Below are 15,490 nucleotides of genomic sequence, written 5' to 3' on the forward strand. Positions count from 1 at the left end.
GAAACACTTTGGCATACATATTGCCTTAAACAAACACATAACATATATAAAATTAAGGAAATCTCAATTCCATTAAATACATTTTTACATACTCAAACTCAAAAAAAATAAAAGTTATTCAAGATACATAAACAGATGATTATATCTTAGCGGTCTTTTCTAAACCTGAAAGAAATTTTCACAAATAATTTTTTACACACGTGGTTGTAGCCGCTTTGGCTGGCGTTCTACACTTCCATTCACAAGGGTAGAGGAGGGGAAGTTGCTATGATGTGCGTCATTCATGTTCACTCTAAATTACATGGGGAAAGGGGAGGGGTCACTGTGAGTTGTGTCCAAGTCACTCCACGCTTTCATGCAGCTACCAGGCTGCCATTATCTGGTTTGTCCTGTAGATCAAACAAAAAGTGTGCCTCAGACTCTGTTCACTTAATATCTAAGGGTGGGTCACAATGAAATGGGGATATATACATTTTATCCTTCAGTATTTTGCTGGAACAAAGTTAACAGAACATTTTCAATTTCACTCTCGCGGTTACTTAACTGTCATAAAATCGGTAAACAAATGGCTCAAAACGCCGTTATTCACGTACTAGAGAAAATTTAGGCTCAAGGCATACAATCATGAATCCTATTTAATTTTAATTTATTATTTCTGGGCCGGAACACTGAACCAATGCTCGGTACATTCCTGATACGTTTGTCTTTTATTTACTTAGTTGACTCATATTCGATTACCTTATTCTTAGAGATAGTATGAGTATATTTGATTAGTAGTTGTTTTCTCAGCTTCTTTGTACATGTGAGTAACTTTTGGTAACAGTACAGTTGTGAGTGTTCAAAACATACTACGTTTAGTTGACTAATAACTTCACTTACTGGTCCTCTGCTACTGTGTCAGTTCCACATCTGCAATTATGTACTTACTTCATCGAAGTGTATTTATGCTGAGCTATAAATAATGTTTCACTTCTGCCATTATGTTACTTATTTACTTTGCTAGTGTATGAACTTAAGTAATACTCACTCTATTAACATTTAAAGCACAGGATAGCACATTTATTTCATATCTATAGTGTACTGCAGCTGATCAGTTTGCTCATGTGGCAATCCATTTCCACTCGATTGGACGCTGAAACCACAGGTAGTCTCTCTCGACCTACCACTAAAGTGCATTAAGTAATTATGGCCAAGCGTAATGCTAAATTCCTTAAACCTATAGGACACCATGAGCTGTGTTGTGTCTAGACAAGACAGCCTAGACACCATGAGAGGAAGCCGAAAGGCACGCGCTTAAACTCACGCAGGCTGGCGTGCGGTCTGAAACAGGATACGTAATTAATGCTATAAAGAAAAGTACGTAGCTTCTGGAATACTTAACTTTAATCCACTTTTGTAGAACATCGCTCTTGATGATACATTAATAGAATCTCAATATCAATTGAATACGGCGCCTTGCTAGGTCGTAGCAAATGTAGCTGAAGGCTATGCTAACTATCGTCTCGGCAAATGAGAGCGTAGTTGTCAGTGAACCATTGCTATGAACGTCGGCTGTACAACTGGGGCGAGTGCTAGTACGTCTCTCTAGACCTGCCGTGTGGTGGCGCTCGGTCTGCAATTACTGACAGTGGCGATACGCGGGTCCGGCGTATACTAATGGACCGCGGCCGATTTAAAGGCCACCACCTAGCAAGTGTGGTGTCTGGCGGTGACACCACAAGCTGCTCTGTCTCATCTAACATAAGGGTACCTATGGTCGCATTCACGCCTCCAACTCATAACCTCAATACGTGTAGGTGTATCCCGTCACACACTACACCAAATAACGGCCAGCTCTAACCTTATAAATACTTTTGGGACGTGTCCTTCACGTCTCAACCACAAACACTGCTCAATTCTATTACACTGCCATTCCTTGCTACACAAGGTGAGTTTATTCTTACAACTTATCTGCATATTTTTCATAAAGGAACCTCTCTCTTACTATTTATTAGTTAGCTCTAATGCGTACACTAGGTCTCATTGCCACTTCAGATCCTGCTTGAACACGAATTTGTATATCTTTTTAAAATATTATTGTGGGATCCTTTCCAATAAAACAACACTTTGTACTCACAATATTACCAGGGCTCTATACATACTTGTTACTCATATACATTTGTATCTTAATTACGTCATACTTCTCTGTTGTTTACGTCAGTGTTAGGTTTGTCACATTAGGTATTTTTCTTCACTAATCGGTGGATAGAATGGTTCCAGAACTCATGGCTTGATAGCCATGACGGAAAATTTTAGTATTTGAGAGTAAGAGCCTAAATTTTGGTGGATAGTAAAGATGAAGAATGAGTGAGACCTGAAAAGGAAAGAAGATCTCACACAGCTGGGACTGCACAGCTGCCACACTGTGTAGAGGTTACAGAACAACCTCCTCCCTACAGCATTCATTAGTTTCAGAAATTTTTCGTAATGGAAAGAAGGGGTCGAAAATTTTAGATGGATAGGAAAGATGAAGAATGAGTGAGACCTGAAAAGGAAAGAAGATCTCACACAGCTGGGACTGAACAGCTGCCACACTGTGTACAGGTTACAGAACAACCTCCTCCCTACAGCATTCATTCATAACCTTTGACCACGCCACGTCGATCTGAAAATACCTTATGATGCCTTTTTAAAACCTGTCTCAGTTCTTCCTTCTGATTAGCTGAAATTTTATCGATTTCCTGCAATTTAGCTTCTATTTTGTCTAAAATAATTGCTTCTTCTTCTTCTGTGTTCAGCTTATTTTTACTAAGATTAACACCTTCGTCCCAATACCTCCTATTTTTCAGAACTCGTATAGGCAGCTCCCAAGTTTCATCATTAGTTACTACATGTTTATCACTAAAAGGTACTGTAATTACTCCGGTTATTGGCAAGACCATCTTTAACTGGCTTCTTTCAAAGTCAACAACACACTGATATTTTGACAAGAAATCTATCCCAATTAACACCTCAATACTGAGATTGTTTACAATTAAACATGGATGATCAATTAAATTAGCATTAATGTTAAAGGGCAGCAAAGCTTCTTGCTTTACCGTTTTTGACACCTTGCCAGTAGCACCAATTATTCTTAGTCCTGATACCCTCATTATTGTAAGCTTGTCTTTACCAGGTAATGCATCAAAGAAGGACTGAGATATTGCACTCACCGCACTTCCACTGTCTAAGAGACAACGTACATTGCTACCTAACATATTCACTATTATTGTAGGGTGGCTTATTCTAGGTTGTACAGGTGGTTCCTCAAACTCATCCAATAGTTCCTTTTGGATTTGTCTCCAACTAAAGTGATCGACATCTGTCTTCATTAAATTTAGGTCAAAGTGTGTAGGGGTTTCCTGAATTACATTTTCAGCTGCCTTTTCCAGTCGGTCTATTAATTTCAAATCGAAACACCGCACGACTTCATTACATTTAGTTTGCTGAACATGACCCAAATTACTGTAGTCTGAGCGATTCTGCGCCTCCAGACCGAGCATAACACTAGTTACAGCTAAACCACTTTCACCATTATCGTCGGTTTCCTTCTCAAGTGACAACTGGTCACAGCTACTGGGTTCATCGACCCCCAACAGGCTACCCTCTACATTCTCACTTATCTCCTGTCCTAAATCTATTAGTACATTATCAACCTCCTGCACAGGCACTTTAGATAAGAGCACATCATCCTCATCGTAAATATAAGCATGAATTTCTTCTGCTTCTTCACCTGACAATTCAGTATTTTGCAGCTCCTCCCTCTCGTTACACTGCTGCGCCTTCTCTTTCTCTTCCCACTTAGAAAGCGTCTCTAACATGGTATCTATCAGATACTGTGAGTGATCTAATATTTCTGCTGTATTCTTAGATGCTACCGACCCTTCATCCACAGGTTCAGTCTGAGTATTCTGATCTGTCTTACCAATTCCCGTAACTACTGGCTTAGGAAAAGTAACCGCCTGGTGAGCGCCAGTGTCCTCATAGACGGGAACTAGTTTTCCTGCCTCTGCCTACTACTGTTTCCTTTATTTTCATTATAGTTAACTGGCACAGCATTGCTTTCCGCACTGTTGCTTACCTGCATAATTTTGTTTGGAACAAAATTACTATCATTTGGATGCCATTGTTGGTTCTGATAATTATTTCTCCAATTCCTACCTCTCTTAGGATGGCGAACACCTACTGTTCTGATGTTTACGTTGCCATTCTGCTCATTCTTAAAATTACTACTGTTGTTATTAGCATTTCTGTTATTACGTGCTTGCTCCTCATTGGTAGCAACACGTTCTACACGTTCAAAATATTCAATGAAACGATCCAGATTGTCTCTAGGGGCAGATATAATTCTAGTTTGCCAAAACCATGGCAGTTTGGCTTCAAGACCTAGTATAATCATTTCCGGTTTTAGCTTTTCGCCCAAATGTGACAAACGTGAGATCCATGACCTACCAAACTCTTTAATAGATTCCTTGCCTGCATTGAAGCGTTTTCCACCCCAAAATTCCCTCAACACTTCATTTTGCTTATTGCTAGACCAATACTCATTAATAAAAGCTGTTTTAAACTCCGCTAATGTTTTACACTTCAACATAACATCAGCTGACCAACGCATGGCGTCACCTGTTAAATGGCTTCTAATAAATGGGATTTTCTCTCGTTCAGACCAAGTTGGTGGAATAACATCTTCAAAATCGTTCCAGAAATCTAGCGGGTGGATATTTTTATCTGGATCGAACCGCAAGAACTGCCGACACCCGATAAAAGCGGCGTTTGCAGCTACAACTTGTTGTATACTACCATTACCAGAAGTTACTGAAGCTACTTTATTCTCAATGTTAGCAATGTTAGTACTAATATTTTCCACTCTCATTTCAACATTATCTACCTTTTGCATAATATGAGTAGTATCAGTTTTGATTGCGTCTACTTCTGCTTGACATATGTTTACTTTTATGTTAACATCTTTAAACCTATCTGAGCACAGTTCAGATTCCGCCTCGATCTTTTCTGTTAACTTGTGCTCCAGCTTCGCATCTTCCATTTGGAAGTCTTTGCGAACCTCAGCAATTTCAGATTTTACTGTTTTATACATTTCAAAAAATTGTTGAGCAACCTTTTTCTTAATATCCTCATGATTGTAATCAATTTTATAATTCAAACTGTCCAGATCCTCTTTCAACTTATTGCAACCAGCCTTCAAGGTATCGTCCATTACCTCCAATCGTTTATTAAAATTTGTTTGGCTGGCCACAATCTCAGACTTTAATTCAGCATTACTGTTTTTGACCTGTTCACTTATTTCAGACTTTAATTCAGCTGTCATTCTAGCATTCTGGCTGACATTTTTGCATTACTGGCAGCTATTGCTTGTAATATAACATTCAAATCAATAGCCCCAGCATCTTTGGGTTGCTCACTGGCTGGCTTTTTATCACACTCAGGTGACGAAAAACTAGCTCCAACACCAGAATTATCGAAACTAAATGAGACTTCTGATTGATCAGTCATATTTAACTTCTCCGGTTTAAACTCTACCACTTTTGATGGCGGTTTCGTTTTTAACTCATCAGATAACCTATCACCCAATAAATTAACAAGTTCTGATTTCTGCTTTACTACAGGGGTCTCTATTATTGAATCATTGCCCCTTCGCACACTACTGTCAGGAGACAATACTTCATATTTCACTTTAAGATTACTACTGTCATGCATATTTACACTTGAACCGTTGTCTGGATTTACAGTTCCTTCAACAGACATAGGTTCTGATTTAAGTTTAACCTCAGTTTCTTTTGGCAGTTCCATCGCTGACAGTCTTTTAGTGCAGCTTAGTAAAATTTTCAACAGCTTTTCACTTAACTTAGTTCCTTCTGCACGACGTATGGCGTTGCCAGCGTGGTGTACCAGGATTACTGATGCGACGCAGCTCGCTGAATTGCAGACGGCACTCCGACGGCAGTTGTGTGTTTGCGTGGCCCGCAACTGCAGGCGCGGCTCCGGCTACTCCGGCAGACGATTGCGGTGAGGCGAAACTGGCTTCTCGCGATGCCGGCAGCGCCGCTAGACTCAGTGCCAGCTCCATCAATCCAGATGCGTCGTTAATCCAATTGCGTCGTCCACATACACACGTAACACTTCCACTGTTCTATTACTCAGTTGCGTGTCGCATTTCACTCGCGAATCCCAATATTTAAAAATCACTTTCACTTTACTCAGTCATTTCCCGGCCGATGCACCATATGTGGGGGGGGGGGGGCGGTTGGAAAATTATGTTGTTTATTATGTTCCTATTATTTAGAATGTTAATTATGCTGTCTTTTGCCGTTCTCAACACTGGCTTTCTAACTACAATATTGGCAACCAGAAAGTGATTAGCAAAACGTGAAGCCTGTAATTAGAATTCCTAGTGCCCACTTCATCTCAGAAACACACTTATAGCTGCAGCTTATAGCTCTGAGGAATTAGGAGATTGTCTGGGATTCATAATCAAAAACGATTTTCTAAAATAGTTGAGTATATTCTGAAAGTCACAGATGAAAAACCAAAGAATCCACACAACCTAACTAACAGAGCAGTTCAGAGTCTAATGCGCTGATGCAACTATAAATGTCGAAATTAAATGTTAAAATGAATGCTCGCCATAATTTGATGATTAGGTTCATCAAACGCCACGCTAAATAATGGTAGAATGTTTGCCCCGTGGCGGCACGTGAAAATACGACAATACGCAAACTGAAGATCGATAATTAAAGTCATCCCAGAATTAACACTTCACTCGAAAATGATTTCATGGTATGCGTATCCCGAGTAACTTAATACGGCATCCGAGGCTGTTTGTAGAAATGATACCGACGCGACGCGACTCCCGACACATATGGCGTGCCATTCAGCGTCTGGAGAGAACTCGGGCCTTCCTTCCTCGCGCAGCGTTCTTATATATAAAGCCGTGGTGCGGACGGCTAAGGGAACGCCTGATCAAATCGGCTCTCCCGACTAGCCGCTGGACTAGTAATGCACCACTTTAGGTTATCGAATAAATCATAGCTTCTTTCGCTGATGGCCGATGAAGCTCTTAATTTAAATGTGCATTCAGCACACAGGTAAGTAATCATAATAAAAGTTTGACGTGGCTAAGTTAAATATTTTGGGCGAGAGAATTAATTTAATTACACTGCACGCACTAGATGAGCTCTGAACTGGACCTTTGGAGATACGCTATCGCTATAGTTTTATAGGTATTCAAATGAAACTTCTCACATCCTTATGGTTATAGCGAATCTCCATTCTAATTAAATATAAACATCCTAGCCTTATTTATTAGCCTACTTAATCTATCTTGCTTCCTTAATTTTTAAGGCAAAAACCAGAAAATATTGAAATTCAACTAAAATCTTAATTTGTGAGATCCAGAAGACTGTTTCTATTAAATAATTATGAAAAAGGAATCTAAATATAAATTTTTAATTCTCTAGCTCTTTTCTGTTGCGCCAATGATTTTTACAGAAAAACATCCAAATTTCGAAAATGGTTAAAGTTATCGAACTGATATTCAACACATATTAATTTAGTATTACTCCTGACATGCTAAAACCGATTTTAGGTTATTTGATTGATTTTTAAAGTATTGCGCAACATTTATGACGTCAGAGCTAGTTACAGCGGACTGGCTGGCACACAATGGAAAGACTGATGTGCATTTATTACGGCGTGAGTAGGCTGCTTCCCTAAAATCTCATGATATACCTCTACGATTTTTACCCTCCATGCTGCCATCCAATACTAAGTTGCTAATCGCTTGATGCCTCAGAATATGCCCTCCCAACCGATCCCTTCTTCTAGTCAAGTTATGCCACAAATTCCTCTTCTCCACAATTCTACTCAGTACTTCCTCATTAGTTACGTGATCTAGCCATCTAATTCCCTTCTCGGTATCGGCACTCAGTAAGACTATTCAATCCATCTACTTTGATTTGGTTTGATTTTCCAAACTGTCGACTTCTGATTGACGTTTTCAAACATGTTTGTATTCTGAACCATTAAATTTTGATAAATTTTTATTTAGTACATGTAATGTTTGTCTTTCGGGTTTATGGCTGTCCAACTAAAGTGTTTTGTTGCAAATTGTGCAAATGGCTTTAGATAAATGTTTACTCATTGTTGTGACATGTGTTACCTAAAACAAGATTAAACCAAGTTCGAGAAAAAGTAAACTGAACTAGATATAGCGACCACAAAATATTGCCCATCATGTTAAAATATTAGAGTCCTGAATATCTTCTTGTAGGAAGATACTCTTAAATCTGCTATAAACCTGCCAATGAGATTCTACGAAATGCTGCAACTTGGACATTATTAATCGCGTATCACACCACAGTACAAAATACACATAAAGGAATAATTTATTTGCTTCCATAAGTAGAAATTGAAATTCCTTTCTTGACAGCGCTAGCATCATACGGCCATCTTCACTTGCGTTTCTGCGTTTCTACTTTTCGTTCATAATAACGTAATGCATAGTAGTTAGTCAGAAAACCAACTTCAATCAGTGCTGCGGAAAGTAGTTGAAAAATTAACGTCACAGTTCCGACTAACAGCACGATTGTTGTCAGAGTAAATCTACTCAAACTGAAAAGGAAAAGCAGTGTACTAAATAAGGCTGTTTTCTAAACCCATGTTGGTTATTAGAAAAAGCCCCTCGTTTTCTAAAATACTCAGTAATAAATATTTTCAGCTTAACAGCATGATAGCTCATTGCATTAACTACAATACTGAGTAAGTTCAACTGTTATTAACTAAGTATAGGAATATCACTACTAGATACGATTACGTTAGTTTTTGATTAACAACAAAATACACTTTTTACGGGCGAGGAAAGACTTACTTAATAAGTTAAACTTACCCCGCCAACTCGAATCTAGCACTATTGTCGACTGAATCCATTCCGAACGCGAACCGACTTTACCTGTGACTTCACGAAGCTGGTTTCGACTAAGGCAGGGATTCGGTTGATTTTTGGCCGAAATCGAAACTGTGGCTGAAACCAATACTTTCGGCCGAAACTGGTCGAAACCGAAATTTCGGCCGGTCCTGTACAGATGTTAGTTGAAAATCTTAAACTCCGAAAGTTCTTCACCGAGAGGAGATGGACAGGGACAGCGGCTAGGTGGAAATGGAGGGAGGGTAGAGGTGAAGATAGACATAGAAATGAGGAGGAAGAGATGGAGAGAGGGGGGTGAGGAAGTGGACAGAAACATGGAGGAGGAGATTAGGACATATATCCAATTTCCATACGTTTTTGATAGTGTGCTTTCTCATTTTTTTTTCCATTCAACCAGACTGAGCCACAGGAACGCGTGGCTGGGAGCAGGTAGTAGTTATATAAACGAGCATAAAACACGTATTGGAGACAGAGTTCGCGAAAAAGTAGCATGTTGTCACAAATGTTGATCGCAGCGAAAATTCCGCTATAGAATAGAAGTATGTCTCTCAGTGATGTTCTTTATGGCGTGAATAATTTGACACTCCCCCACATTCCTTTCTCTTCTCTAATGACGCCATCGCTGACGGAAGATAAAGCTCTGATCTACGTTCCTACATTTCTGGAAACATTTTAATGGGTAAGATTTACCTTTTCTCTCTACTGTAGTAATCGCTATTGAGTTTATTACATATTGACTGAATTGAATAGGCTTTTTATTGACAACATTTGAAATCGTGAAACAGGGGATGAGAAACATGTGACGTTAAAGAAGAAAGTTAACGATTCACGTCCTGCACCGCACAAATAGTGTACTTAGCACTTCTCAAAGCAAGTAACTTAAAAATACAGTGCTGGAACAACAAAATTTATATTTCGATGAATTAGTTAACTATATTTGAAAAAAAAGCAGTAAAAATGACAGGGCTATAACTGCAAACACGTAGTCAAGGCAGTCCCAGAGTATCAGGCGAATCACCATTCTAATGGGTTACGACGAAGCGTTAAAGTAAGTACCTGACCGGGGGAATACTAAATCAAATATAGACAAAAGCGACGTGGGGCAGATGAAAACTGTCAGAAATCAAAATAACGGGTCCAGAGCAAAATACCATAATTATACAAATTTAGATTAACGTTATAGTTGATAATTACGGGCAGTTAAGTAATAGCAGCCACTGATGCTATGAATCAAGTAATAATCTTTATAAATTAATGGGTGTGGAAATTTTAATATTAATTGTATATTGTTTCCAGGATGGTCGAGATAATGCTAATATTATGGTATTCTGCAGATATAGGAAAACTTTTCCGTAATATTGGCGATTCGATAAACAACTGCGTTATGAAGTTATAAATTATCGCCAAGATGGAGATCTCTGTTATAATAAGTGTTTGTGGAATAAAAGACTGCCTTCGTGTACAGTAAAACACATGCAAGATTAACTTGGTGGTAAAAAGTCGCCAGACTCTATCAACCTAACGTCTCAAGAGGTCCTTTCAGAACTTTTTATGTGTAGTTGTTACATTGGCTAAAGAAAAGTAGTGCCACTTTGGCAGCACAACAGTTTTTCTCGAGGAAGACGTTTCTAGTGAAGATCTGCTAAATTGTGAATCTTCACCGGCCCTACGGTGAAGATTCACAATTTAGCAGATCTTCACTAGAACAACACACGATTCCACGATGTATATAGTCAGACCCAGGATAAAGGATTTGAAGTTACCTCCCTCGCTGGCCTCATTTCTCGTGTCTTTACCTACTTCTTGTAATTTGTGTACCGCAGTTAACCGAGCAATGACTGCCAGATTTATTCTACATACATCCAAAGAAGTTTTGCATCACCTCGGTTCCGAAAGTTCCGGAACCTGTAGAGAAAATTGGAATAAAGATCGACATAAACATCATTTCAGCCCTTTTTATTGCTTAGGGGAAACAACACATTGCGTGTTGTACCACCATACAGGGAGACCTTCAGAGGTGGTGGTCGAGACTGCTGTACGCACCGGTAACTCTAATAGCCAGTAGCACCTCCTCTTGCATTGATACATGCCTGTATTCGTCGTGGCATACTATCCACAAGTTCATCAAGGCACTGTTTGTCCAGATTGTCCCACTCCTCAACGGCGATTCGGCGTAGATCCCTCAGAGTGGTTGTTGGGACACGTCGTCCATAAACAGCCCTTTTCAATCTATCCAAGGCATGTTCAATAGGGTTGATGTCTGGAGAACATGCGATGTCGTTATCCTGAAGGAAGTGGCTCACAAGATGTGCACGATAGGGGCGCGAATTGTCATCCATGAAGACGAATGCCTCGCCAATATCCTGCCGATATGGTCGCACTATCGGTCGGAGGATGGTATTCGCGTATCGTTACGGCGCCTTCCATGACTACCAGCGGCGTATGTCGGCCCCACATCATGCCACCCCAAAACAGCAGGGACCCTCCACCTTGCTGCACTCGCTGGACAGTGTGTCTAAGGCGTTCAGCCTGGACGGGTTGCCTCCAAAAACGTCTCCGACGATTGTCTGGTTGAAGGCATATGCGACACTCGTCGGTGAAGAGAACGTGATGCCAATCCTGAGCGGTCCATTCGGTATGTTGTTGGCCCATCTATACCGCAGTGCATGGTGTCGTGGTTGCAAAGATGGACGTCGCCATGGACGTCGGGAGAGAAGTTTCAAATCATGCAGCATATTTCGCACAGTCTGAGTCGTAACACGACTCCTGCGTCTGCACGAAAAGCATTATTCAACATGGTGACGTTGCTGTCAGTATTCCTCCGAGCCATAATCCGTAGGTAGCGGTCATCCACTGCAGTGGTAGCCCATGGGCGGCCTGAGCGAGGCATGTCATCGACAGTTCCTGTCCCTCTGTATCTCCTCCATGTCCGAACAACATCGCTTTAGTTAAAAAAAAAAAATGGTTCAAATGGCTCTGAGCACTATGGGACTCAACTGCTGTGGTCATTAGTCCCCTAGAACTTAGAACTACTTAAACCTAACTAACCTAAGGACAGCACACAACACCCAGCCATCACGAGGCAGAGAAAATCCCTGACCCCGCCGGGAATCGAACCCGGGAACCCGGGCGTGGGAAGCGAGAACGCTACCGCACGACCACGAGATGCGGGCGCTTTAGTTCACTTCTAGACACTTGGACACTTCCCTTGTTGAGAGCCTTGCCAGGCAAAAAGTAACAATGCGGACGCGATCGAATCGCGTTATTGGCCGTCTAGGCATGATTGAACTATAGACAACACGAGCCGTGTACGTCCTTCCTGGTGGAATGACTAGAACAGATCGGCTGTCGGACCCCTTCCGTCAAATAGGTGCTGTTCATGCATGGTTGTTTACATCTTTTGGCGTGTTTAGTGACATCTCTGAACTGTCAAAGGGACTGTGTCTGTAATACAATATCCACAGTCAACGTCTATCTTCAGGAGTTCTGAGCACCGGGGTGATGAAAAACATTTTTTGATGTGTGTATGTTCAAAATGAACGACTAAAGCATTCTTTTTTACTTGCTTCGGTGCGACTACATTTGTAAAACACTGGGCGCCTTTGTGTTTTTCATCGAATACTTCAGTGCACCTCTTTACGTGATTTTGAGTAGTATTGTAAGCTCCACAACTGTCCTTTGATTCTAGAACTAGCCTTAATCATGTTCATTGTACCGTAATTAATGAAAGTCTAGAGTTAATTAGTCCTGTCAATAGTAAACGAAAGCTGATATCAAGGACGCGATGGAAAAGAGAATCTCTCGGACACTTTTCCAGTTTTTCAGTTTCCAACAGCGCGGAGGGGAGAATACTGTCGATTACGGAACAAAATATGTATTCTGTGAACATTGCATCCAGATTTTAACGTTCGTCATGAACTGCAAAGTAATATGACACTGTAACACGATTACTGTGACTGTCAACGATTAACAACAGTTGTAATTGATGTGCACTACCCAGCTATTAGCGCGCAACATAGAGTACCGACGCCACTCGTAGGACGTCAGAGCAATAAAAGCAAAATATATCGACAGTTGTAAAATGGTTTCAGCAGCTTTTACGACACTGTAAATCCGGTTCTCAACAGGACGCTGTTGTAACCTACTGGTATAGATGCGTGAAACGTTCCTTTGAGAACAGGGCTGTTGTAATGCTGTTAATGTTTGCAGACCTGGCAGGGCAAGAAATGAGGCACAATAAAGTAATTGTAAGAGCAGGTTACTGCTTTGAATAAAGTAATCATAGGAATCTAAAATGGACTGCTTGATCGTCAATACTAAAAAATCCCAATACAATTACTAAAACTCATAAACACCCAATTTTACCCACTTCTTTTTTTATTTCTTTCTCAACACTGCTTGAGGTGGGAACTTTAAATAGGTTAACTAACGGATGAACTGCAAAAGCTATAGCTGTTCACATACACACATAGGGAAAAACGGTCTTGAGAAATATATATACGCTGCAATGCAGATCTCTGTACTTAATGGGGGACTAAATGCCTCATCTGAACATGTTTCAGTAGCCAATCCCAATCTAAAATTGCAACTAGCTCTAATCTTTACCTTTTCAATTGGTAGTATCTGGATCAAGTACGCGACAATCAGGGACCTGAACTCAAATTCTAGTCTAGAACAGAACTTATTATAAATAATGAAATTATAATATTACTTGAAAATACAGCTCTTCGGTTGCACAGGTAAAAAAATTTCAACTTTACCTAGGTTTCAACTGCTCTAAGGCAGCCTTCATCAGAAGTAAAAGATTTTTACATTACCTATAACAGAGTTTTGGAATAATATAAAAATTATTAAATTAAACATATGTAACAAAATTACATCATAGCTAACTGCTACGGTACATCGACGGCGCGCGCGCCTGTCAGTCTGATGCTGCTTACAGTGCCGGCCGCACACGCGACCCTTAGCGGCGCGTCTTAATCAAGTTGTGCATTCCTAGGAAAATTTTATAATGTACAAATATATTTTATCTTTAACGTGAGCACTGTTGCTCTAACCCATTTCATAACTATTTACTCTATGTAAGTATGCTTTCTTTGTCTACTGTACCGTAGCAGTTAGCTATGATGTAATTTTATTACATATGTTTAATTTAATAATTTTTATATTATTCCAAAACTCTGTTATAGGTAATGTAAAAATCTTTTACTTCTGATGAAGGCTGCCTTAGAGCAGTTGAAACCTAGGTAAAGTTGAAATTTTTTTACCTGTGCAACCGAAGAGCTGTATTTTCAAGTAATATTATAAATTTCGTCTACGGTTGCTGCATTATCGACCATGTTCAAAATTGTAATGAAATTATGTTTCATGAGGAGACAACAGATTAACGTTGAAAAGTCAGTGATGGTATGATTCGGTGATTTCTATAGTATTTGTATCAGCAACCTGTGGATATGTTTTTCCAGTAATTTATCTACTTGTCATACCTATCGCGTTATTGCTGCATTATGTCGAGGTATCCTAATCTTCATGAATTTTCGTGTGCAGCTCGCATTATTGTCATCGATATCGTGCATTTGTCGTGATCTTTACGTAGGTAATAAAAGAGAATGTGTTCTTCAACAGTTTCAGTGTTTAACAATATAGATCTCATGAATAAATTTTCCAGATTTTTACCTCTATTTTTCTTTCTTTGGTATTCAAATTTTCTTTCAGAAACGGGATAGCAGAATGGTTGAAACTAACAATGGAAACGTGATTCGAGTTTAACTGAGAAATGTATGCTAGCAACTGCTGTTTCAATAAGTCGTTCTCTCATTTCGCCGCGTCAAATGTGTTCACCGACCTTAGTATTACTGAAATACGTTCATCACTGTACAACGTTGACTGACTGTTTTCACTGTTTCGTAATTTCTGTCAACTGTGGCCACTAAAGGCTAATCCCATTAATAATGCATCAGTTGTATTCATGTTTTCAGTTATTTCTCTTTATGTCATTCCCTGACGTGCACTACACATGCATCTTACGTTACACAGTTCTATAAGAGAAAGTGATAAGGCAAAATTTGTACAATGATTTATTATGTGTTTTACTTTACACTTTTCTATCACTACCAGTGGAACAGGGATAACGTCTTTAAATGGAATTTGGATTCACATTCCTGAGTTAGCTGATCAGAAAAATTGAAAATTCCATTGATCCCTTGTCGTTGATATCCCTTCATATACGCTGTTCATAGCATTTCCGTATTACGGTTGCTTTTCAGTATCTTAGGTTTTTACCAGAGAGAAGTGTAATGAAATATCTGCCTCTTACCTTGGTGTTTGCTGACGGTACCAGCATGCCAAGCGTGAAGAGACCCAACAGGGCGCCGTTGGACACGCCACCAATACTGTATCCCAGCTGCGGGCATTCAGAAAGTTTGTTTCAGGTACACAAATTAAATGACACTTTTTGGCACTTTTAATATATGACTGCGAGGAAAATAGAAGTTTTTTAATTATTTATTTACTGAAATGACTGGCTTTCAG

General features: G+C 39.8%; 1 protein-coding gene across 1 annotated transcript in view; it reads right to left on the reverse strand.

Annotated features, from left to right (window-relative positions):
- Positions 1-15,490, reverse strand: part of LOC126260857 (sodium-coupled monocarboxylate transporter 1-like) — a 149,439-nt gene that overhangs the window by 37,615 nt on the left and 96,334 nt on the right. The window contains exon 11 of the mRNA XM_049958270.1: positions 15,276-15,362. Within this exon, the coding sequence (XP_049814227.1) occupies positions 15,276-15,362 (87 nt within the window). The remainder of the gene's footprint in view (positions 1-15,275; positions 15,363-15,490) is intronic.

This window comes from Schistocerca nitens, chromosome 5, assembly GCF_023898315.1.
Source record: "Schistocerca nitens isolate TAMUIC-IGC-003100 chromosome 5, iqSchNite1.1, whole genome shotgun sequence".
NCBI classification, from domain to species: domain Eukaryota; kingdom Metazoa; phylum Arthropoda; class Insecta; order Orthoptera; family Acrididae; genus Schistocerca; species Schistocerca nitens.